Source organism: Alosa pseudoharengus, unplaced genomic scaffold, assembly GCF_046254945.1.
Source record: "Alosa pseudoharengus isolate Yale_2024_CS ecotype anadromous, Long Island Sound unplaced genomic scaffold, YU_APseudo_1.1 YU_APseudo_1.1_scf_10, whole genome shotgun sequence".
NCBI lineage: Eukaryota > Metazoa > Chordata > Actinopteri > Clupeiformes > Clupeidae > Alosa > Alosa pseudoharengus.
The window spans coordinates 11815068-11840958 of NW_027468565.1; the positions used below are offsets into that span (position 1 = coordinate 11815068).

The following is a 25891-nucleotide window of genomic DNA, read 5'->3' on the forward strand; positions in this document are numbered from 1 at the left end:
ACAAATTGGGTTTCAATAAGGCTCTTTAATTCATGAAAAATGGCCCCTCCACATCCCAAAGAGGATAAAATGTATGAGGCCATCAAGACCTAATCCAATACACAAAATATGACATCCTCATACACATAAATCTGTGCACAGTCATTTTACATTGTAAACATGCAACAACAAGTTACAATAAAGCAGGCTAGCGAATGCATGCCTCCAGACATACTGGACATCAGGATCCAGGGAAAGCAAACTGGAGAAAAATTCTGCCAATGTCTGTGGACTAAGCTAATGATCTGCTGTCCAGACATACTCCTGAAGAGCCTCCCAGGCCAGAAAGGCACAGTCAATGGTCCCTTACTATCCAGTGGCCCTTTTGACATTTCCAAAGTTATTTCAAAACGTGCAAGACCAGGCGGATGCCCACTGCTCACATATCTGAAGGGCTAGATATACAAACTCGATTTTTCCTTGCCATGAAATGGTGTAATGTAAGTGGACATGTACTGATGGCTTCTGCACACATATTCACACGGCAGCTATGTGCAAATTAGCAGTAGTAGGGCTTAAAAAGTATTCACAACTAGCAAATAGTTCTGTACTTGTACACTGAGACACACTTCTGTATTGTTATCATACATACAGTATCATCAACTGTAGATTTGTAAGTTGTCCTTGTTTTTGTCATGTCATTCTTCGCACAATATTTATTTTACAGCAGAAAGGTATGAATGATGTCATACTTTGCTGCGTTTTGACTGGCCCTCGGTGGCTGGGCCGTGCCTTTTGTTGCGATGATGCGGAAAGGTTGGCATGAGTTCTGGTTCGCATGCTGTAAGGGAGACAAGGGCTGATTATGACAAGATAACTACCATCAACTCATTCAACTTTGCACCATAGTCTAGCACCATACTTACGCAAAGGTTTTTCTTTAAAGTAGGAGCTCTCTAAGCTGTCTCTAGCAGAGGCCCTAAGAAAAAGGCAAAGCCAGAGGTTGAACATGCAGGTACTACACAACAGATCCCATTAAAGCTGTTTATGAATGACAAAATATTTTTTAGACTTTTTTAAAATGTCTTCACATCAGTTTTCATAGCTGCTTTCTCAATACAACTATACTTAAAAGTACAGTGTGATGCAGTTGGTATCTCATCTCTACAGGCAATGAAATTACAGCCCTTCCTTCTATGCTGATTGGCTGGAATTGTTTAGTGCTTGGCCCGTGTCACTGTGTATGGGACAGGGTTGTAGGGCTGTGCTGAATAGGTGTCTACCTGCGCTGAGGGTTGTACATGAAAAGCAGGTTAAGCAGACGCAAGCCAGCCTCTGAGAGCCAGGTGAATTTGTTCTTCAGGTTGTTGTATGGCTGCTTCCTCAGACTGTACTGACCCACAAGAGGCAGCCGAGAAAAACCCTGTGATGCAAGCAACAAATGTACCTCAGGGAAGAGACATAGTGTCATAACATAATGGCACAAGAGCAGAAAACAAATGCACAGTGGTGGTCCTAGCTTCTAGGATGCATTTATTTATCTATCTATCTATCTATCTATCTATATATCTATCTATTATTTTGTTTATTGCAAGCACTCGTGCTGCCTATATGAGGATCTGCCAGTGCAGCAAACCAAGTCAGGGCTTCAGTCTGGATACTTGTTAGAAAACCATTCTGAAGGTAGTTGTGCTCCATCGACTGAGACATATACATAGACAAAACCATTGTTTGCTTGTGCTTGAGGAACCCAATATGACTTTGACAACATGATTTTCTTCATGGTTCTAAGATCCAGCAGGAGAAACAGAGACAATCGGACAGTACCGGCCATATGTTCTCGTTGGGCGTCCCCAGGAGCTGCACGATCAAGTCCACCTGCTGAATCTCTGAGCCACCCGGCAACAGGGGCTTATGGGCCAGAAGCTCTGCCAGGATGCAGCCCACTGCCCTGTGGGCGAGAAGGAGCGGGGGGATTTATTACAGAGCACCACAACTCACAAGGATTGTATGACCACCTGCAGAGCTCCTGAGAATTACAACCACTATAGGAGCCCTCCTGGGCGGGGAGGGCTAGTTCGAAAGAACAGTGTCAGCATGTGGAGGATTGAATGTTCCCTGTGAGGGGAGGAAATCCAATAGCTCAAGACGGGACCTCCAGTAAATCAGCGCGTGATTGGGCAGTTAGCCAACGTGGACAGTTAGCCTAACCCTAACCCTAGCAACATGGCAGACGTACGTACCACATGTCCAGGGCTGTGGTCTGAGTCTTGGACCCAAGTAGAAGCTCTGGAGCTCTGTACCTGCAGGACAAGAGAAAGAAAGAGTGATAGTGTCAGAAAGAGTGAGAGAGAATATTACAGACAGGATTGAGAGAGCATCAGGGGACAGAGAACACCATGACATCTGGTGGCCTTACCACAGCGTCACCACACGAGGAGTCATAGGTTGGAGGGGAACACCATAGACCCGTGCCAAACCAAAGTCGGCTTAAAGGAGAGGAAAACAACTGTAGTAAGACAATCAGGCTTTTCTAAGAACAGCCTCAGCCTATTGTAAAACAAGTCTGCACGACAGCCACAGTAATTTTGTAGTATATAAGTAAGTGTTTGAATTATAATGCCCATGAACCACATCTGTGTATGCAGCCACTCACCTATCTTAACACAGCCTTTGTCAGTCATGAGTAGATTGGAGACTTTAAGATCCCTGCCAGTCACAAATAAACAGAAGCAACCCATCTAAATAAAATAAATAGAGCTACTGCTTTGGACGGTTCAGAGCAACTTCATCTGAAACAGTTCCCTGGCAGCCAGCGCACAGGTCAAGCACATCTTAGGAGTGCCATGGACTGAAGGAAAATGGACTAGCCAGGGCTTAGGGATTTAGGAGACAGCCAGAGGTCTTACCTGTGGAGAATGAAGTTATGGTGAAGATAAGCCAGTCCCTTAAGCAACTGCAGAACAATGCACTTCACCTACGAAAAAGGACAGCACCGTTGAGCACTCAGATGCTTAATCAACATTGACATGTGGATGTACATGTAATGTATACATCTGTGTGTGTACCTGTGCCTCTGAGAAAGGAGATTGCATGTTTTCCAGCAGGCTTGCCAGGTCCTGCTCACAGTAGCCCATGACCAGAAAGAGGCTGAGAGGAAACCCACACAGACATCAGTCAAAACTACTTGTGCTGATTCAGAATCAGACCACAGTGCAGATGTGTGTACCTTACCTTTCTAAATGGTTGCCCACCACGACCTCCTTAAGTTCCACTATATTAGGATGCCTCAGCTCGAGGAGCAGGGTAATCTCCCTTAAACTGCTGATTGGTATACCTGAATCAGACACCCAAAATTAAAAGCAGCATCTAACTCATGGGAGGAAGAGTCACATTTCAGCAGTAAACAAGGTGAAGACAAAATAATCTAGTTTAAATGTGTTTATTGACATGACACACTCACCATCTTTCTCCTTGTCCATCCGCACTTTCTTAAGAGCCACAATCTCATCTGTCTTTGTGTCACGAGCTCTATCTAGAGAGTATAACATAGCAATATAAAATCCCTCTTTTTCTGACCACTGTCACATAAGAAATTCCATGAAAATGAATTACTTACACACAATGCCATATGTTCCTTCACCTATCCGATTAAGTTTCTCAAACTCCTTGACACTTCTGCAGTTCCCCAGCTGTTAAGATATGGTTGGCATTTTAGGCTGCATCAAAGAATTTTCATTGAAACTCATACGAACAGTAGGATCTTTACAAGTTTCCAGGTACAGTACAGTAAAGCCTGTTAAGTAATTGACGTTAGAGATGTTCTAAACTAGCCCACTGACGTTACATTGAGATTAACTTAACCGATCTGTGGTTAAGGTTAAATGCTAATCGATGAAGGAGGACTTTAGCCTGAACTGCAGAAAGGGAGAAGTGCTTTAACGTTACACAAAATATACTTTGCAGGAAGACCTCCTGTTAAGCGCTCCGAACACTTTAGCCTGAACTGCAGAAAGGGAGAAGTGATTTAGACAAAACATGCTTTGCAGGAAGACATCCTGTTAAACGCTCCAAATACTCACCCTGTCTTTTTGTGGAACTATAAATGTCTTGCCATTTTTGAGAGATTTCAATTTGATCGGATCCTGATCCGCCTCCGTCGTCGTCGTCTCCATCGGAAAACTGCGTTGTTCTTTGCACACTGTTGATGAATATTTTTAGAGCAAGGCTTAGCCAACCATAAACTTTCGCGGAGTTAACAATAATTCAATTCACAGATGCACACGCACACGCACCCACACACACACACACACACAATAATGATAATAATAATGATAATAATAATAATAATAAATAAATAAATACATTGTTATTGTTACATCAAAATGGAGAATGAGTGTGAGAATGTTTATAGCCTAAATATTGGAGGCCATACCTGGGTGAAATTTTCATATTTATGATGTAAACATACAGGTCATTAAGGACGGGTGGTAATAGGCCCACGTCCAACACATATAGGTGATCTTCTAGGTATGGCCTCCCTTGCTTCACGTCCAGCCTCTTCAATAGTTTTGGCAGGGGGCTCAGCCAGTAGGTCCTCTCTTGAAGGGGCTGTAATTATGATGCTTGGGGGTGGTGGAGGGCCACAGCTCAACGAAGAGTCACAGCTCTGTAATGATGTAGTTGAATTGGGTTCAGCTACAACAGTGAAAAGTGGGAAGACATGACTCATTCTTAAGCATCAGTTATGAGAATTTGTATGACAAGTTTATTTAGGTCAGCTGAACAATATTATGCCTAAACATGTCTAGGATACTGAGTTTCCATTATTACAACCATGCCATTTACATTATATTAGCACAAACAAATGAACAGATACTATTATTTTATGTAGGTATACAGCCTAGCCTACAGTATGTAGAGCAACAATTCAGTCATTGACTATGAAAAGTCTACATTGTTCTTAGAAAGCTGTGCCGCATCTCTAAAGTGGATTACTGGCATTTTCCTAAGCAAGCCATGACCCTTAAAATGTTCATCACAATTATTTTACATAATATTGCTCACATTCACTTTCAACCCCAATAAAGTTGCTAGGTATTAGAATAAATTAATTATGAGCAATTTCAGTATTTGATACACATTTATCCAAAGCACATCAACAACCATCAGCAACCAACAACAACCAACAAAACAACCTATTGGCCACAACTTACCAGCATTGTTGATGTTCTTGCTTGCTCCAGACCCCATTCCCCATGAAAAGGAAAGGATTCAGTGTGGCAGGCATCTACATCAAACTGCTGTTACTGTGATACTGTAGACTAAAGTCTCTCTCTCCCCCTCCCTCTCTCTCTCTCCACTCACTCACTCAATCCAACAATCTGTCTCAATCCCTATCAAACAATTGGTTCACACACAATTAGGTCAATGCCTGTGCACTGAATAGAATGAGATGGGGCTTATTTTCAAACTCTTTTGTAGGAAGATTTCCTAGGAAATCCTAGGAAGATGCCAATTAAATTAGACCCATATGGCTATATATGTAGGCTAGGCTACTGGACTTTATTAAATAAATTATCGAATTATCTTATTTAGCTGACATATGTATTCTATTGTTTGTATGTCTGATCATAACAACATACGTATTCTATTGTTTGTATGGCTGATCATAACAACAGGCCTCAAACTTTTTAAATATTTGTCTATTGATGCCTGTTTTAGTCTCTTCGTGGATTAATTTGGCCATCATTTATCACGTGACAACACTGAGCCAGAACCAGGAAGAAGATTGCCAAGAAGGAAAACAACATATACCTGAAATTAGAAGTAGCTGTGTCAGCGCCGTGAGAATTAACAAAAAGGAAAGAACAAACACCCACTGCCATGGACGGTAACGTATTCTAGTTTAATCCTTCAAAAGACCAGCCACTTGCTGGTCAGCGTATTAGTATTGATTGTCTGAACGTTTAGCCTAAAAGCTAACGTTAGCAATCTAGCCAGGGAGGGAGGGAGGTAGCTAGCTGGCTTAGAAAGCAAGGTTGGTTAATTATATGATTGTGATTTACCAGTTGACAGTACATACCAGACAGGAAGAACCCGCATTTCTGTCAATATTGTTAATATGTCATTATGCTCCATTGACGATTTATTTTACTCATATCAAACTTTTTAAATATCTCTAGCCATCCTGCTAGCCACCGCCGCCGCCTAGCTAACGTTAGTCCATGTTGGCTAATTTTACGTCACTGTATCAACGCAAGACTACTTTATCTATTTGCTTTTACTTGTAATGTTACTCGTTTCTTTCTTTTTAAAATTAATCTAACCAGATAGATAGAAATATAGTTCATAACGTTCCTTGAAAATACTCGTTAAGGTTAAATTAGATGCCTTGCAAAACTACCTGTTAAGCTAACATTAACGTCATCTGTCATGCAAAAATTCTTCATAATGTTTTCTAAGCAACAACGCCGTGTAATAATTTATTATTATATGTAATATGTAATGATGCTGTATACTAATTTGAGAATTAAGTCAATGCGCCTGTGTGAGACAGTGACAGTGAGCTAATTGTTCGTAACACTATGTTTTAGATAATGTATAATGTATAATGTATGTCCAGCACCTGCGTGTTCAGGCCATGTGCAGTCAGGGGTTGTCTCAAGTATTGCTGTCAGTTCTTAACTGATTATGAAGTGATGGCTGGAGCTTTATACAGTCTATTAACATCAGGAAGTACTTCACTGTATAAGTATAATTTTGGACAATGTGAGAGTGAAACCCTCTTATGTCATGTCATGTCATGTCATGTAATATGATGTAATGTTTTTCTCGATGTCTTTCCCCAATAGAGACACTCTTTCAATTAAAGGTAAATAACCACAAAGACATTGTACAATAGAACTGATGTAATTACCTCCGATGAAAATGAACAGCTTTAGGACAATTACAGATTTGTTGGACTATTGGACTATTAACTCTCATTTTTAAAGTTTACAGCAAAGCAGTTGGAAAGACTGTCAAAGAAGGCAGAGAAGGACTCAAAGGCCGAACAAGCCAAGGTTAAGAAGGTATGTACAAATAGGATTGTTTAACCATTTATGATGTGTTTGAGACTAGTTGTAACATAATATAATGTTGGAGTTAGGATGGAGTTAAAAAATACATTTTGTTCCCCATAGCAGCATTGTACACATGCTAATGACACATATTAATCTGGGGAACAAAGTGAGCATCTTGTATCTGGACCTAGGCCAGTCATATTTTCAAAAGGCATGGTCACTGTAATAATGGAAATATCCTGAGTAATGGTTGTCGAAGGCTGTTCATTTGTAGATACTGTCCTATAGACCGTACTGTGCAAATTTCATCAGGGCGCTAATTGATTTTTCTAGCCATGTAATGAAATCTCGCTCTTGCTTTCTTGTCAGGATGTTTATTTACATGCTAAACACTACTCTTTTCATTATATGGTAAAAAGATAGCACTCCAAATCATACAGAAATGAGAGATTAAGCTGCTGCAATGCTTTTTTGCTAAACCTTTGTTGTCTGATTACAACCACAAATGATGATTACGGTATAATCATACAGATGTTTCTGAAAAGCTGTTTTCAGACATGACGTCCAGACAATGCTCGAGTAATTAGATCCCGACCTTAAACGCAGTCGGGTGTTCAAAAATGATCCTCTCACAACGGACATTGCACGGATGGGACTTGTTTGTACCTGGAGTAAATACTCGGGGTAGTTCAAATGAGGGGAGAATCCAGGATTGACGCACATATTGTGTGTCACGGTATGACACACAATATGTATGGCAATGCTAATATGGCAAGTCCAGATCGTTGAAATGAAAAGAAGGTCTGAAAACATTACACACATGGAGAACAGTGGCCTAGAATGGTTGATCATCGGAACTTCTTGTCTTTGCAAAGTAGCGCCAGTCTGTCATGAACGAGAATTCATGGATGAACTTGATTACGACGAAGTCATAAACTTATAAACAGTTACAGTTAAGCCAAAAAGACACCATCAGCTTCGCATGGCACATCATCACCACACCCCCTCATTAGTTTAATCTACCCATTTAAATGCGCTGTGTGACCCGGGTGATTTTGAGGTAAAGTAATTCGGACAATGTGTTCACACATACAGCCCGCCCGTTTGATTCCCGGATCATGTCTGGAGTCCAGTGCATGTTTGAAAGGGACTTTAGATTCTTTAACAATTGTGTTAAGCTCTTGTAAATGAGGACATTTCAAGGTGAAGGTCATTCCAAATTTCTGTTTGTTTTGCTTTTGTACAATAATAGAAGGAATTGGAGACTGACAGTCACCAAACCAGGTTGAAGTTAGCATGACCAGTTCATGAACAGCAGCTTCAAGGTTTTAGGATACACCCTAGCCCTCATATACCGTTTCAGCTGGTGACCAGCAGGGGGCAGGGCATCACATGATTTGGAAAGTCATGTCTTTTCTGACCTAATGGAAAATGTTGTAGCTTAAAGACACTTCTGTTCTTTTTTACAAGCTGTTTCCCAGCAGTGTAAAATAAATACAGCTTAGAAGAGGTCATTGACTGAAATCCAAAACAGATGTAGAAATGCCAGGTTTTCATGTTTACTGTCGAATAGGAAGTCGGTTGCATATTTAACTTAACCACAAGTGAACCACACTGGATGTAAGGCATTGTATTAACACCAGATTTTGCAATGAAAGACAGACACGGAAGAATCCTCTTGCAATGTGTCTGACTGAAGGTCTTTGGTATTCAATTCTCTGTATTGTCTACACCTGATAACAGTATCAAGCCCACTCACAGTGCTAACCCTAAAGGATAGTTTCCAGTATCTAACAACAGCTTTTCTCCAGTGTCTGAACTCTAATGCCCTGTAGCATATGTTATATTTTATGATTTTCAGCAAAACAAGCTCAATCAGGTTACCTGTAGATGAGTTTGTTTTGGTGTTTGTGTGTGGTCTTTCCTGACTCCAGGCCCTCCAGCAGAAGAATGTGGAGTGTGCCAGGGTGTATGCCGAGAACGCCATTCGCAAAAAAAATGAGGGCGTCAACTGGCTACGCATGGCCTCACGTGTGGACGCTGTGGCCTCTAAGGTCCAGACCGCAGTCACCATGAAAGGAGTGAGTATGAGTGTCTTTTCAGACTATGACCAATACACAGCTCATTGAAATCTATAATGCCAATGAGTCACAACATGCATAACACTGGTTAAAAAATGTGTCCATGATACTGCCTTAGCTGATCAAAAATGTGAAATATCAGAGTTGGACCATGGCTTTCAGGGCAAGGACCATACATAGAGTAAGGTTTGCCATTTGGAAGCTTAGTTGCAGGGTGATACTTCAGCCTTCAGGGATTGACATAAGGGGCGTTTATATCACTGGTGACTGTTTTGTATTTGTGTAGCACCCTTATGAACAGATGATTGATCCGTTTTGCAGAATGGAGATACTTATGCGGCCATACATGTTATCATATTCCACTTTTCATAACATAGGTCACAAAGAACATGACTCAGGTGACCAAGGCCCTAGATAAGGCTCTTGGCTCCATGGATTTGCAAAAGGTGTCAGCCGTCATGGACAAGTTTGAGACACAGGTGCAGAACCTGGACGTTCACACCTCGGTAAGTTCCACCTAACCACTCTAGACTGAGTAAGGATATTTTATATAAGGTCCATAGTTTATATTGCACAGTGATCTTTTTACCTGCTTGAGGTATTAAGATCTCTTAGCGCAGTGTTTCCCCTACAATGTATTCATCAGCGGCGCAGCGCCGCTCCTGGAATTCAAGCGCCACTGCAAAAAAAGTTGCCTAATTAAAAAAAACAAATAGACGCAAGTGAACTTCAGGAACAGCTGCCGTTCGTTCAGGTTTCATGTCAACAAATAATAGTAGGCTAACGTTGAAGGCGCAGTCAGGGATTCCACAGGAGATCACGCTTGTTTGTGTTTATTTTTAAGTTTATTAGCAGACGCAATTTTGTGCAAGAAAAACGTAGGCTACAGTATGTTAAGGAACCAAATTAAACACGCCAGCGATATAGCTCGCCCCTACCTTCAGTAGCCTATTCCCAGATAAATTCCACGCATTGTTTCGTTTTTGTTTGTGATACAGGCAATGCTTTCAAGCCCTGTGTTGCTAACATACCTAGGCTGTGAAACTAAGGTCTAGCTAGCCTATTGGTGGGTTTAATTGAATTTGAGTAATAGGATACGCAACCATTTACATCTGAGATAGTTTCTAATTCCTGTAGAGCTCACCAAAATTATAGATATGATACAAGACACTTATCTGCTATAATCCAAGATAGATTTTCTTCGGGTTTTTGACCATTTATTTTACCAAATGACATGGGAAACATAATTCATTTCATCCACATATTCTTATGCACCATGCACAACAACGCTACTAAGTTAGCTTAAAACCGTGAGAATCAAGCAAGCGTCACGGCCCGTCACGACATTAAAGTGACAGGCACTCAATTCGACTTGCACAGCACCAATACATGAAAGAGAAGTTTATATAGTTTAAACAGTGCTGTGCAAAATTTAAGACACCCATGCTGAAATTGACTAAAGGGAGGAACAAAAAAAATACTTTGCCTTTTGTCTTAATGCCTTAATTAAAAAAAAAAAATAGGACATCAATTATTTTTTAATGTATCATGTATCGTAAATAAATAAATGTTATTATATAAATGTCTTAACTTATGCACAGCACTGTATATTCTAAATAGTAATCGTTTGTACAGTGGCCTACAGTTGTACAGTGGCTAATACTAATAATGTAAATGAAAAAGGTGAAAGAAAAACATGAATAATCCTGTTCAAGTACTACAATAATCATGCTTTGTAAATGCTTGCTTGTGTTGATGGTTATGTCATAATTTGTAACTCAATCTGTCCATTTCTTTCACAAAATCCACCAGAAGTCATTTTTTCAAAATGTTCTCTTTTCTTGGGGGGGGGGGGGGTAATTCCTACAATCAACAGCACCGCTGCTGGAAAAAATTCTAAGGGAAACACTGCTTAGCGGGTAGTTTTATTTACATTTATGTGTATTTACGTTACGTTATTTACGTTATTCCTTAGTTTGGTTGTGGCTATCTTTGTCCTTCAGTCTTTGATCATATTGCAGCTTCCCACATTACCTGCAGTATGTTCCTGTTTCTTGTTGTTGTTATTGTTGATGTTATCAGTCCAGCTAGTGAACGCCAATTCCTATTTCTCCACCTTCCCCTTCAGGTGATGGAGGACTCGATGAGCTCTGCCACCACCCTGACCACACCCCAGGAGCAGGTGGACGACCTGATAGTGCAGATAGCCGAGGAAAGCGGCCTGGAGGTGATGGACCAGCTCAACCAGCTGCCAGCTGGTGCCAGTTCTCTGGGGGAGAGCTCCCGGGCCCAGGAGAGGGAGGACCAGCTTTCGCGCAGGTAAGTGGTCACACACACACACTTACTAACCATATACACTGATCAGGCATAACATTATGATCACCTGCCTAATATTGTTTAGGTCCCCCTTTTGCCGCCAAAACAGCCCTGACCTGTCGAGGCCTGGACCACTAGACCTCTGAAGGTGTGCTGTGGTATCTGGCATCAAGACGTTAGCTGCAGATCCTTTAAGTGCGAGCTGGGTCCTCCATGGATCGGACTTGCTTGTCCAGCACATCCCACAGATGGAAATTAGGAGGCCAGGGGCCTGTACTACGAAGCGGGGTTACTGGCTCTCTTCGCAGGGCGAGGGGTTTTAGAGACCGCCATACCCGGACGATATTCTCTATGAAGATATAGATTGTCAGCCGAAGGAATTCGTTATCTTTGTCAGATGATCTAGGCAGAAGTCTCTAATGTCACCCGTCATAGCAATGCCCTTACATGGACATTCATGTATTCCATCTAATCGGTGATGCTGAACATCTGATACTGTATGTCCGAAAATAAATCGGACATAGGCCTATAGCCTACAGTATGTTGAACATCTGAGCAAGAATTGCCTAAAATAAATCGGACATAGCCTACAGTAGGCCTAATAAATTAAAATCACCATTTTAACAAACTTGTTGAATTGAATGTCATATTACTGTACCCTGCACATAAAGGCTACACATTTCCACAGCACCAGAATCCGACCGAATGCCTCCCTCAACCCCTTCCATAATCGGCCTTCCACTGTTACTGCCGACGTATTTGATTTTTGTCGTAGAGTGGGTTTTAATTCCTCATAACTTGTCATAATAATTGTGCATTCCTCATCCGTAAAATAAGGTGATCGCGTCATCACTGAAAGTGGTGACTTGCGCTGCAACCCGCCCCTTTTATGTGAAACTCCAATTAGGTTAACCCCGGCTCAACAAATCAACTTCATAATCAGCGTCGTAGTACCGATTAACACAACTTAAGATAACCAGGTTTTGTCAACCCCGGTTTAACAAAGTAACCCTGGGTTACATCAAAGTCCTTTTAGGCAAGTCCCTCCACTCGGCGACCATATACCAACGTTTTATGGGCACTCATCGGGCACAGTCTTTGGGTCAAACTGCGCGTACGCAAGGCTTCACGACACCAATCTTGCTCCAGCGGCGAGATCACAACACATGATTGGCACGATGTCTTCACAACACACCATATGATTGGCTCAATGTATTCACATGTCGACGTTTTGCCGAGGAAGGGGTGGGATATGTGTAGACAACGGCCATATTGGCGTGACAAACTAGCCCCATGCATTTCTATGGAGTATTTTTTGAGCGCTGTGTCTCGTCATTAGAAAGTCTCTGGTTACATCTGGGTGATTCAGCTCCCTTCGTAGTACAGGCCCCAGGTCAACACCTTGAACTTGTTGTGTCTCAAACCATTCCTGAATGATTTTTGCTTTGTTATGGGGTGCATTATCCTGTTGTAAGAGGCCACTGCCATCAGGGAATACCGTTTCCATGAATGGGTGTACATGGTCTGCAACAATTCTTAGGTAGGTGGTACGAGTCACATGAATGGCAGGCCCCAAGGTTTCCCAGTAGAACATTGCCAAAGCATCACACTGCCTCTGTCGGTTTGCCTTCTTCCCATAATGCATCCTGGGGCCATGTGTTCCCCAGGTAAACAATGCACCCAGCCATCCACACAATGTAAAAGAAAACATGATTAATCAGACCAGGCCACCTTCTTCCATTGCTCTGTGGTCCAGTTCTGATTCTCATGTGCCATTGTTGGTTTTCGGTAGTGGACAGGAGTCAGCATGGGCACCATGACAGGTCTGCGACTACACAGCCCCATACGCAACATACTGTGATGCACTGTGTGTTCTGACACCTTTATATCAGAACCAGCATGAACTTTTTCAGCAATTTGAGCTACAGTAGCTCTTTTGTTTTATCCGACCACATGCACCAGTGAGCCTTTGCCACCCATGGCCTGTTGCCCGTTCACCTCTTTTCTTTCCTTGGACCACTGCAGACCGGGAACACCCCATAAGAGCTGCTATTTTGGAGATGCTCTGACCCAGTCGTCTAGCCGTCACAATTTGGCCCTTATCAAAGTCTCTCTAATCTTTATGCTGTCCCATTTTCCCATCAACTTAAAGGAGAAAATGTTCACTTGCTGCCTAATATATCCCACCCACTGGCCGGTGCCATGATAACAAGATAATCAGTGTTATTCACTTCATATGTCAGTAGTCATACTGATATGGCTGATCGGTGTACTATGGATATATGAACCATATCTGGCTGCATAGTATGCCCATGATTTATTATTAATTGATTAGCTTTGTGGTCTATGCAAGTCCAAGATATCAATTCTCAATGTATTGTTTTGTCTCCACCCCTTTGAAGATTTTAGTATAGTATAGAAATTAGACACGTTTCAAATTTCAGAACTTTCAAAACTTTTTTCATCTGTTGTTCCTTGTTGGTGGAACGCGCTACCAGTTCCTACTAGAGCAGGGACATCCCTCTCCATCTTCAAAAAACCCCTGAAGACCCAGCTCTTCAGAGAATATCTCCTCTCGTAGCACTACTTACAACTAGTCTTGCTGATCCTAGCACTTACTGTACCACCTGACTAGAACTGACACTTGACTGTTTAAAAACAGCACTCACTGATGCACTTATTTTTATTGTACTCTACCTTTTTAGAATAGAATAGAATGGAATATACTTTATTGTCATGCCTGCATGAAAATTATCTTTGGTCTCACTGATAGGAATAGTATAAAACACAGAGGAAACATAGAGTAGACACATTCATTCCATTACACACAGACATATATCCACAGGATTAACACAACACAGCACATCACATGTATCCCCTCCCTCTAGCCCACACACACATGCATACACATCAGATACAAGGCAAAAAGCACCAGTTCCAGCCCATTTGTAGTGCTCTTGGCTACACCTCCCTTCTGTCTGTTTTTTCCATTGTTTGTTGACCATGGAAATTGCATTTGGAATAAAAGAGTTTTTGTATATATTTCTCCTTGCCATGTGTACTCTGTAGCGCCGCCCTAGGGGGAGGAGCTCAAATTCAGAATGAAGGGGGCGTGTGTCATCATCTAGTATGTTCATGGCTTTTCTGTGTACTGCAGTGCTGTATAGATTATCTGGTGTTTTTTGAGGTCGCCCTATGATTAGCCATTTTAACAATTCTGGACAGCTTGTTCTTATTGTGTAAAGTCAAGTGACCATACCAGACAGAAATGTTATAGGTAAGGATGTTCTCTACTAAACTGACATATATCCTCTCAAGAATATTACAGCTGACTCCAAATCCCTTCAATTTCCTAATTAAAAACAGTCTTTGGCTGGCCTTTTTGTATATAGCATCAGCAAAAAAATGGTCCTAGAATTGTTGAGAGAATTGCTTTAAAAAGCTGTTTACTGTTGTTAGTCACTTTGGCTAAAAATGTGTCAGCCAAATGTAATGTAATAATGTAAAGAATCAGATTCTTTATTTAAAAAAAAAAAAAACAATTATCAAAATAACTGGCGATTATTGTAGAAGTTGACAGCTAATCAGTTAAAGTTCATTGATAAATTGTTGCAACTTAATGCTTCTCTCAGAAACATCTAAATAAATTCACTGTTTTGTCAGTGTTATTGTTTAGAATTGGTGTCTAAACAGTGAATTGCACTGCCTTTTATACACGCGCACACACACACACACACACACACACACACACACACATATCAGTAGACGTCCAGGCATATATGGATTTGTTCTTCTTCTTCCCAGGTTGGCCGCCTTGCGGAACTGAGGACCCGTCTCAGTGGCTGTTTCGTAGAGTGGAGAGCAGAGGCTAGATGTTCACCGAGAAAGAGACAACCAGGACAGTTTGGCTCTCTGCAATTCTATTGAACTGTTCCTACAGTGAAGACCTGACAAGCCTGTATTGATTCACCCGTCTATTTATATACACATTGGCGCTCGGTGTGGCTGAAAATACTACTGAGTGTGTGTTTCGTTCTTTCTCCCGCCCACGCACGCACACACACTCACTTTCTCCCGTTTTACACTGTAAACGATCTGTCTCCCCTGTGACTTTTTGTCCTCCCTTTCTATTTCTGTCTTGTCTCTTTCCCCATCACCTCTTTCCCCATATGTCCCCCTCTCTCTTCTGTTCTCTCCTCTGTCGCCACACAAACACTCACACACACACACACACACACACACACACACACACACATACACACACACACAGACACACACACACACACACACACACACACACACACATACACACACACACATACAGATGCTGGCTGTAGTGTGAGCCCCTCATCTGAGGTTCAGTATCTGATCGGAAGAGCAGAGCTCAACATAATCTTTTATCCAGATATGTTTTCAATATGTACAAAGGAAATGTAAAAAAAGTTTACTGTATTTAGGAATGAGTGCTGCTTTCAGCCCGGCCATATCCTTGGATGATGGATCTCATCTTTTCCCCAATGCAATTTAGGTTTCACGGTCTTCTCGAGAGTTTTATATACAATACCTGTTTTGTTCAAACTGAGGCAGGAATATGATAATACAAGAGCTGAAATGAAAAACAGGATTGCAGGGGATCTTTCTGATGCAGTCGTGAGAGCTGCCAACCATAGAACAGGTCTCTTTCCCTGACTTGTTTTGCTGTAGATATTAGTCAGAACAGGAACATGGATATTTAGGAGAAACACTAAGACATCTGGGACCCCGCTCCTGTATCACATCATTTAAAGTCATGGGACTTAGTCACAGCATAAACAGTCATCATTTGCATTGCATGCAGTGTAATACTGCTGCAAAATGCATCATTTTTTGCTCTGTAAAACAGCTTTTGAATTTGTGTAATACATTGGTAACTGTTTTTTGTTTTTTTGTTGCTGGATTATTCAGTTTTTTTTAATTTTATTTCTTTTTCAGTGATTCATGTTTTTATTGTTCTGATGTGTCTGGTTGCTTTGGTGAATTGTTTGTTGTTGTTTTTTTCATGAATGCCTTACTGTCACACAGCTGCTTGTCTAGGTGCTCTTCCTCAGTGCCTATGTCAGAAAACCCATAGAGAGCTTAAGAGCTGTAACGACAATAAGAACACCCCCACCCACCCACACACCTCCCATCTCATCCCATCCACCATCATTACCATTACTGGCTCCATGTTGTCATGGAAACAAGGAAGTCCCCTTTCTCTCTCACACACACACTCTGTAGTCCTGCCACAATCAGCCCTGGGTAAATCTTTGCTTGGTTCCTTCTGCCATGATGACTATCATCATTTTAATTTCAGTTTGTTTTGTTTGGTGGCTCTCCCCGTCTCTCAGTTGAGAGGGTAGGACAGGGGTTTATTTGTACTTTAACTTACAAAAATGACTCCAAACGGCAGAGATCTTTCTTTTGTATATTTAACTTGTGGAAATAAAATTCCCTCTGATATTATTTTTTGTGTGTCAGTTTTATTATTGCATGTAACTGTTAACACAGTTGATCTTGCTCTCTTACATTGTCTGTAATATTGCTGTGACACCTGTCAACGCCTATTAGGCTAATGTAATCTGCATTAGGAAGGGATGTGAATCTGCTCATCACAAAGAGCATTGCAGCTTGGGAACGAATTGACTCGGGGCAGTTTTGTTTTTCCTGTGTCAGGTACGAGCTGGTTTCCCCCAGCTGCATTGGTGAGGCACGGCTTCTGCCTTGCCACTCTCCGCAGCTGTCACTCCTGCTAATGTCACAAGAGCTCTCCACATCAGCAGGTTGTCAGGTTCAGAGTGCCACAGCGAGACAGAACCTCTTTTGTCTTTCTCGGAACCACATCCTGAGACATGTGAGTCATGATTTGAAGTAAGCCAGCGCGTCTTCTCTGTGACATAGCAATAGCACTGGGGACTCTTTAACAAGGGTTAAACATTGCAAACCAAGGCCATAGAGTGAACAGATGGAGTGATATGTTTAAACATATTTTATACTACCCTATCCCACACATAGCATTCTATTTATATTACAAAATGTACATACTGTAACTACACTTATGTACCAATATTCTACTGCTCTTATAATGTTAATGCCATCATACTGTATACTATACTCCATAATCAACCGTATATCTGTCTATACTGTTAATACTGCACATACACTTTTTTATTATAAGGTTACTGTTAATACACTGCACATATCTGTCTATATTGTCCATACTGCATATCCATATTTATTTTGCTCTTATAGTGTATTGTTAATACACTGCACAAATACCTACTGTGAACCATGCCACTTGCTTAACTGTATACTGTCCACACTATTTACACTGCAGTACCTGTCTGTTCACATTGCACTTTTCTACTTTTTTGCACAACTTACACTAACTTCATTTCGTTGTTTCTGTACTTGTACTCTGCACAATGACAATAAAGTTGAATCTAATCTAATCTAATTTTGTTTTTTACAATAGTGTCTATAGTAGCCTATTACATAGTCTTGTTCTTCCCATATTCGTGTTGTTCTATCTTATAACATTCCATGATTATTATAGGAAAATAAGTCCAAATATAGTAGCCAAATTTAGCTAACTTCTTTTTTTTATTATTTAAATCTTAAAAACTATTTTTGCCTGTGATGGAGTGCAGTCACTACAGTTGAGTATGTGCGCTGACTGCCATACCAATGAGCCTGGCTTTTAGGCATTGTGCTCAAGCTGCAGGTTAGGCCATTTGCTATTTATGTTGGATTGTCTGATGCTTCAACAGGCAAAACCTGATTGATCCCCTTTGTTTCAACTTTTTGTTGATTTCTCAAATCAGGATGCAACAATTGCACTACCAGCCTGTTTTGTTGATGGCTGTTAAAATGTCTGGAGTTGGGGGGTTGCTATTTACTTTTCCGTTGCAAATAGGTGTGTAAGGTTTCACTCTCATGTTTAGTAGCCTACCTACTCGAAAACTGTACATGCAAGATCTGAACTGGACACCATTAATGTGGGCCTGAAGTCAGCATCTAAATTATTCATTGAGCTCATGGGCAGATTTTGAGCCTACTAGGTCAGATTTGAAGAGTTTATTATATGGCAAACTATGGAGATAGCTATATTTAACTATGTGAATGTCATTATCTAGCCTATCATTCTCACCACCAAATGCATCAACACGGGAAATTAATTTCAAAGAGTCGTGACATGTTAAAAAAAACATGAAATCGCCCTTTTGCCCCCACCCCATTGGATAGGCACACTAAAATTAAGTAGCCTAGGCTACAATTACCAGTGGATCCACCTCAAGACCATTGTCCTTTGTTTATTTTGTATAGTCGGGGTTGCAGGGTAGGTTACAGTGACTTTATTTATTTTTAATATAAAGCAATAGGCTAAATATTTCGGTCCCATTGCGTTACGTAAATGATTAAACCATTTCATAACGCCAATGAATTTCACTGCGGCATCGACAGCATCTTCAGCATATCTACAGTTAGAGCCGCTTTTGTGTGCATAATTGCATAGCTTACATCCCCCACACAACACAATGTAGGCTATCCAGGGGATCCGGGGAGAACACCCCCTGTATGTGATTTCTCGTATGACGTTGGCGTTTCTTCAGGAAGGCGCCCAGAGAGTTAACGGTTTGGGCTGCTCTGATTGGATTAGCCGGGGCTCAGCAAGTGAATGGAAAAAGATAGAAACTGGTAGGCAGGGGTAATGACAGCTGCAATCAAACAGACAAAAAGGAGCACGCACGCACAACGTCGGCTTTTGGACGGTAGACATTTTTTTTCCTGTTTTACGGAAGGAGAAATGTGAGCTAGGTCAATACGACACAAGTATGACATTTCATATCCGTGGGGAATTGAGCCATTTGAGCTGCACGGGGCGGGGTAATGTCTAAGTTCCGGTAGAGCGAGAGAAAGCGAGCACAGTCAAATGGGTTCCAGACGGAATTTACCGGGCGCGGCTGCCGACGTACTGATTGTATTCCCGGACTGGATAAGTTTTTTCGGTGTACGGTGAACGAAAGACGGCTCTAGACGGACCAGGGACACGGCAGATAGGGGACGCGTTGTGTAGCGCCCCTCTGCCCCCTGTCCGTCAAAACGATGAGGATGCTATTAGCATTCTGTTGTCTTTTCTTCGTAACTGGGGGAGCGGACCATACAACGGCAGACAGGTCCACGGCAAACAGCAACATCGACGAGAACGTGACGGCCGACAGCAACAGAAGGTATCTGAATATTGGAGATGGGACATCTCAAGAATTCGAGTTCCCCGAGAACACGAAAGGCGTGATTGTTCTATCAAGTAAGTACGGGAGTGCGGCGAGTAGGAAGGGCCGGGAAAGCTGGAAGCAAACAGTCCGAGTGCGCTCTTTGGACCCAGATGTGCTTTCCATTTTGAACGTTACTGATAGCGGACACACGGGACCTGTGAGGAGTTACATTATCAGCATTCGCTCAGGTCTAGCAGGCCGGGCTCCGCTGCTCATCCAGCTAATAGACCTGGACCAGAACTCAACTCCTGTTCTCATCGAAGAGCGATCGGACTATTCCATCAGAGTGGCGCCTGGAGACGATGACCCCGCCACCCGGCTCATACAGTCGGGTGGGTTGTCCCATTTCTCAGAGAATCCTGTGCTTTTCGCCCTGCTGCCGCTTATATTCATCAACAAGTGTGCTTTTGGGTGCAAAGTGGAGGTTGACGTGTTACGAGGGCTGCTGAAGAGGCCTGTGCCACTGCTGCTTGGTGTAGTGGGCCAGTTTTTGGTCATGCCTCTCTATGCGTACAGCTTGTCCAGGCTGGTTTCCCTTCCCAAGCCACTGGCCCTGGGCCTGGTCATCACCTGCTCAGCTCCAGGCGGTGGTGGAGGCTACCTTTACAGCTTGCTGCTGGGTGGAGACGTGACCCTGGCCATTTCAATGACGCTGGTGTCCACGGTAGTGGCAGCAGCAGCCATGCCTCTGTCATCAGCGCTGTACGGGCATCTGCTAGGTGTCCATGCCGCCCTGCATGTACCCTTCGTCAAGATCCTGGGCACGCTCCTGTTCATTGCCATCCCCATCTCCCTGGGCATGCTGGTGAAGCTGCGTCTGCCGGCCCTCACCCGCGTGCTGCTCACCCTCATCCGGCCCTTCAGCTTCGTCCTCATCGTGGGTGGCATCTTCATGGCCTACCAGATGGGCGCCTCAATCCTGGCGCACGTGCGGCCGCAGATCGTGGCGGCGGGCGTGACTGTGCCACTCTTCGGCCTGGCACTCGGGCTGTGCATGGCACGCGGCGCCGGGCTTCCGCTGGCTCAGAGGAAGACGGTGGGCATTGAGGTGGGCGTGCAGAACAGCCTGCTGGCCCTGGCGGTCATGCAGCTGTCCTTCCGCAGGGCTGAGGCCGACTACGCCTCCCAAGCGCCCTTCATCGTGGCCCTCAGCAGCACCTCGGAGATGCTGCTCACTGTCCTGGCACACATGGCCTACCGGCGCCTCTGCTCAGCCCCTACCAGCCTCGCCCAGACCGACGCCTGATTGTAGCTACCCAAAACACTCGGCGCCCCTTGGACACACCCGGAGGATTCTATCAGCCTGGAGAGCCGCCATTGGAAGCATTTTACAACAGGTCTGAGCAAGAAATGTACGTACAATGAAGCCACACTGCTCACAGGGAACAGTGCCTGTGAATAAACTGTGATCTCTTTTGTTTTTGTCTTGAAACCAAAGGCCTTTTTTTCCCACCCTGGCCCCCCGTTTCGGTTAAATTTGTTTCTTATACTTTTCCTATAAAAGTAAAAATTAAAAAATCATGTAAATAACAGAGAGAGATACTTATGAAAATATTGATATTTTTCTATGAGATTTTTTGGTTTGGTTGTTTTTGTAATTGAAATGATTGCCATGTATCATGTTTACAAATGGTCTGTGTTGTCGGAATGAGACTGCGACTGTGTTTTCTTGAGGTGGAAATTGTATGCGGTGTAAGGTTCTATATGGTGTCAAAAAAGGTGTTCCTGCTGATTGTTCCTCTGGATTCAAAGGAGGGTATCTGAGAATCCATGTACTTGAATAATGCAAAAGAGGAAGTATAAATAAAAAGCATTTTGCCAAAAGCACACTAATTATGTTTTTTTCAGTGGTGCATCTAGAAACAAAGCTCTCATAAGTCAAAGACTTATGGTTGTATAGTGTGAGTGTGATTTTTGGAAGTATGTATTTGGCTTCATGTTGTTATTCAAAGGATCCTGTTTTATGTTGAATGCGTGTCCTGCTCTGTGCTGCTTTCCATAAGTGTATTTGCATCATTGTGTGCACATGTGGTGTTGTTGAGTCAGTGTGAATTCTAAGCTCTTTATCTGCGTCTCCTGTGAGGCTAGAGAGGGGCTGTTGCTTAACATGGCAACATGGCTCCACACTTATTTCTTCACTTATCAGTCTTTATGGGGAAGAGGCTAACCTACTCAGACGGTGCTTGTTGTTTGTAACTAAGCAAAAGGCAGAAATACAGAGGTCGAAGTCCAGTACAGGAAGAGACTGCATGTGACCGAGGCGAGTGTGTGTGGGTGTGATTGTGAGACAGGGTGGGGGGCGGTGTTGTGGTGAGACTGACACAGAACTTGTCATGACAGGATTGGGCAGGCAGGGCTGTATGTGTAACTGAGTCATAAAGCGAGTGGGGGAAATTCTGTGGTCTACATGTCAGTTTGCAGTGCAGCACTGAAGAATGCTTCCGATTTCACAGAATGGTGCTGATTTTTGGTGGATGAGTCCTGTCCCCCGCTACCCCCTCTCCTCCACATACACAGCTGTTTTCTGATCACATCTGTTGTGCATTTGTAGTTGTAGCTTTGTTGGCTCAAAGTGCGTTGCCATAAGGGGCCTGACTGGACCCACTGGAATGTAGCACAGGGTTTACAGGCTGTGCCTAATTATTTGGTTTAAAGAGGCGTTGTCAACATAAGTCTTTGAGTGACTCTGTAGGAAACAGGCCCATTAAGTCTGTAATGATCTTTTAGTCAGGCCTCTACTCTTTTTCACAAAAGCTAGCTAAAACAAGTATGATCAAAGTTGATTGTGACCAAACAAGCTAACACACTAACAGCAAGCACAGTATACCACTGCTATATATCCCTATATGGATGCTCTTGTATCGTCTCTTAAGACTCCTACGCGGCTGGATTATTTTTCATCACGAGTTACTCTGATATTTTGATGGCTGATGTCTGTTTACACTCGAGCTGAAACTCTGTAAGACACTTGACAGGGGGAGGCAGAAGTCCTGTTGGTTTCCTCTCACCTAAAAAGAGGGGAATCCTGATTTAAGAAACACAATGGTATGCCTACCAAATGCCTGTTGTAGTCTAAAAAATACATTTCAATTTCATTTACTTTGATTACGTCTGTATGAGAGGATAACCTCTAGTAACCTCCACTGCTGGCAAAGGGGGGAAGTATCTGACTTCTCTCCCGGCTGCCACGGTAACTTGACCTGATTTCTCCTGGCTGTTGACATCAGCTCTCCTCTCAGTTACCTTTACATGTGTAAATACACATTTTGCACATCATCCCTTGAACTTCACTTACACTGATTACCTTTGCATTCTACTCGCAGTATGAAAAATATGCGCTAAAACACAAAAGTCAGCATATTGTCCCATCTGACTCCTTTCTCTTATACAATTATACTACATTATTTTAGCCTTTGTGTCAACTAAAGCTTATTTAGACTTTCATAATGGTAACTTTGCATGACCAGTACCTTCACCTTTTTTTAGATCATTGTGCAGGACCAGGACAACCAGGTTCAAAATACAAAAAATGGTCAATTTGATTCAATGGCAGGTGAGTCCACTGCCTGGGCAGTGCCACATCCATTTAGAGGAACGGTCGAGATGGTGTGCCAACGGCATTGGTGTCAGCTGCAGTTGACGGGCTGATGGGTGATCCCCCTGCCCTCTATGTTGTGTCTGCAGCATTTGGTTCTTGCTGTGTGCGCAGAGGTTTCATGGCACAATAGCGAAAGTGCTTTAAACATTCATGAGACAGCGTCGATTAAATTTTAATGGGATCTTTTCACCTCTCAGAAGCCCATCCTCCCTGCTGCAGTGCCAGGCTTCCCAAGAACACCACGACAAGAGGGAGAAGCGTGGGAGTGCATGTGGGAACAATCGCCCCTTCATAGCTCTGATATTGCACTCAAATACAACATTGGGCAACGCTTAGGAAGGGTGTTTTCATACCTCCTGCCGAGGTGCGGTTGTAGCCCCACCTATTCATAATATTTTACAGCAACACACACACACACACACACTTAGACACACTAATGTGCAGTATGTTTGTACATTGATCCTACAAAATCAATTTTTGATCGTTTACTAGAAATAGGTATCATCATGGTAACAGCATGTCTGTAATGGACTGGCAAGTAGTGTTTACCTTGAGTGGATCGATTATGTGTGTAATACTAGAGATGACCAGAGAAAGGCCTCCTCGGAAACAGCTCAGGCCCACATCCATACCAGAGGCAGCACTTGACAAGCCATTGAGCTGGGAGGCAGACGGCGCCGAGGGAGATGCTTGCACCATTTGCCATGCAACATTACTGGCCATGTTGATACGAATTGATCTGCTTGTCTCTCTCCTGTCTCAACGCTCAATATTTTTCAAACCTAGACTACGGAAGTCTAGCACTGGCGTCTTTTTAGGCTATGCATCAGCGGGGGCAGCTTTGACGGCAAATATATGCTGAAGGGTTCTAGTGGCAATCACAAAAGAGGGTTAAACATAAACATTAAACTGCTCAAAATTGCCACCCATTAATTCAGGCAGTAAATTGATAAATTAGGTTGGTTAGGCACAATGAGGTGCATAAATCGCAGTGACAACAGAATGGTTAGTGGTTCTTAAAGTAGGCGCTGAAAATGAGATTAACACCCTCCCCACTACACACCCTTAAAATCTATCTGAAGTAATTCATTGAACCAAAATGAACGGTTGAAACATTTGCACTGACACTAAACGCTAAACACTTCATCAGATGTTCAATTGAATGTGCTGGAATGCTTCCTTTTCACGAAACATGAACTTTGTAGGATAGTCTACAGAGAATAAAATGGTTTTATTGATAGGAGGACTATGAAGAAGAATGCATTTCATATCTTAAATTTTATTAGGCTACTTAAATTTTATTAGGCTAAAGTATTTTAATTTAATTGTGGTGTCGGCCGTTTTATATTATATTATATTGTATGTTGTATTATTATGACCGCGGTCATATAGGTTTAGTCATGAGTTAATTTTATAATTTTGTGTCAATGATTCCAGGGACATTGAAAGACCGGGGTGCACAAAACTTGGTGGGCATGTGTAGCCCCACAAGGATGACACGGAACCATTGTTTTTCGTTTTGATCCGTCACACACACACACACACACACAGGTATGCACACACTCACTCACATGCACACATGCACACACACACACAGTAGATATGCAGGCATACGCACTCACTCACATGCGCACATGCACACACACCGGCACGCACGCACACACACACAGGCACGCACACACACACACACACATAAACACACACATAAAAACACACATGCAGGTAAGCAGGCATATGCACATACACACATAAAACACACACACACACCCCATTACCCCCAGAGGAAGGCACAAATACATCAAAAACTATTTTATTACAAACTACAAATACTAGCTCATAAAATGTAACAAAATAAAATACAAAATACTGATGTGAAAATTAAAATTTATTTAATTAAAATACAAGTAATTAGTAATTTGAAAATACAAAAATACCCACACAATAATCATGGTATACCAACTTTTTTAAAAAGAAACTACAAGGCATATTATTGAAAACGTATCCCCAAGAGACAAGAAATACTATTTTCTGATTGGCTGGCAGAGGGCTATTAATTCTGTACATTGGGGCTCCTATCAAGTAGATCTGGTAAAAAAATGTAAACAGCATCCCATATCGGTAATTGAATTGACAAGAAGCAGGCTTCGCAACAGTGGAATCAACTGTAACATAGCACAGTGTTTCTTAACTGGTGGGTCGGGACCCAAAAGTGGGTCACGGAACCGTTCTCGAGGGTCGCAGAGCTTGTGGTTAAAAATAAATAAAAAATCGCCAATTTAAAATGCTACCTTATCAGATCTAATATTGGACCTTTATTCTGATGAACTTTATTCGCAGGCACTTTGCTACCATGTAGCTCACCATATCCATTGGCTTGAACACTAAAAAATATATATGGGTCTATATATATATGCGAATTTATGAACATGGGAAATTGTGGGTCCCAAAGCCAGATCAGTTGAGAACCACTGACATAGCATACCCACCACTATTTCCGCAACCAATGTATGTAGAACGACAAATTTAAGGTTGGCCTCTTTTTAAACTGAACTGAATTTC

General features: G+C 42.4%; 3 protein-coding genes across 4 annotated transcripts; 2 read left to right on the forward strand and 1 right to left on the reverse strand.

Annotated features, from left to right (window-relative positions):
* Nucleotides 1-5: 5 nt before the first annotated feature.
* Nucleotides 6-4429, reverse strand: cdk10 (cyclin dependent kinase 10). 2 transcript variants are annotated; one of them, XM_076263480.1, is made up of 14 exons: nucleotides 4415-4429; nucleotides 4062-4180; nucleotides 3599-3671; nucleotides 3443-3514; nucleotides 3214-3316; nucleotides 3048-3129; nucleotides 2889-2956; nucleotides 2636-2688; nucleotides 2399-2468; nucleotides 2223-2282; nucleotides 1807-1930; nucleotides 1263-1402; nucleotides 906-958; nucleotides 6-820 (listed from the first exon to the last, which is right to left on the reverse strand). In XM_076263480.1, the coding sequence occupies exons 2-14, from the start codon at nucleotides 4152-4154 to the stop codon at nucleotides 726-728; spliced, it is 1086 nt and encodes a 361-aa protein (XP_076119595.1). In that variant the 5' UTR covers nucleotides 4155-4180; nucleotides 4415-4429; the 3' UTR covers nucleotides 6-725. The 2 variants fall into 2 exon arrangements, with proteins under 2 accessions (XP_076119595.1, XP_076119604.1); XM_076263489.1 differs by lacking the exon at nucleotides 4415-4429 and having other exon boundaries at nucleotides 3443-3510; nucleotides 4062-4076.
* Nucleotides 4430-5734: 1305 nt separating this feature from the next.
* On the forward strand, nucleotides 5735-16924 carry chmp1a (charged multivesicular body protein 1A). The gene is made up of 7 exons (XM_076263503.1): nucleotides 5735-5872; nucleotides 6834-6853; nucleotides 6975-7052; nucleotides 8978-9124; nucleotides 9502-9630; nucleotides 11253-11443; nucleotides 15245-16924. The coding sequence occupies exons 1-7, from the start codon at nucleotides 5866-5868 to the stop codon at nucleotides 15264-15266; spliced, it is 594 nt and encodes a 197-aa protein (XP_076119618.1). The 5' UTR covers nucleotides 5735-5865; the 3' UTR covers nucleotides 15267-16924.
* Nucleotides 16925-19155: 2231 nt separating this feature from the next.
* Nucleotides 19156-21561, forward strand: slc10a3 (solute carrier family 10 member 3). Its single transcript, XM_076263516.1, has one exon. The coding sequence runs from the start codon at nucleotides 19565-19567 to the stop codon at nucleotides 20978-20980; it is 1416 nt and encodes a 471-aa protein (XP_076119631.1). The 5' UTR covers nucleotides 19156-19564; the 3' UTR covers nucleotides 20981-21561.
* Nucleotides 21562-25891: the final 4330 nt, after the last annotated feature.

Coding starts and splice junctions, on each gene's coding strand:
- cdk10 (XM_076263480.1), bottom strand. CDS start 4,154: ATGGAGACGACGACGACGGAGGCGGATCAGGATCCGATCAAATTGAAA. Junction 3,130..3,213: donor GTGGGCAACCATTTAGAAAG/GTAAGGTACACA, acceptor GTTTCCTCTCAG/CCTCTTTCTGGTCATGGGCT. Junction 959..1,262: donor ATGTACAACCCTCAGCGCAG/GTAGACACCTAT, acceptor CCTTTTTCTTAG/GGCCTCTGCTAGAGACAGCT.
- chmp1a (XM_076263503.1), top strand. Junction 6,854..6,974: donor AGACACTCTTTCAATTAAAG/GTAAATAACCAC, acceptor TCATTTTTAAAG/TTTACAGCAAAGCAGTTGGA. Junction 9,125..9,501: donor CCGCAGTCACCATGAAAGGA/GTGAGTATGAGT, acceptor TTCATAACATAG/GTCACAAAGAACATGACTCA.
- slc10a3 (XM_076263516.1), top strand. CDS start 19,565: ATGAGGATGCTATTAGCATTCTGTTGTCTTTTCTTCGTAACTGGGGGA.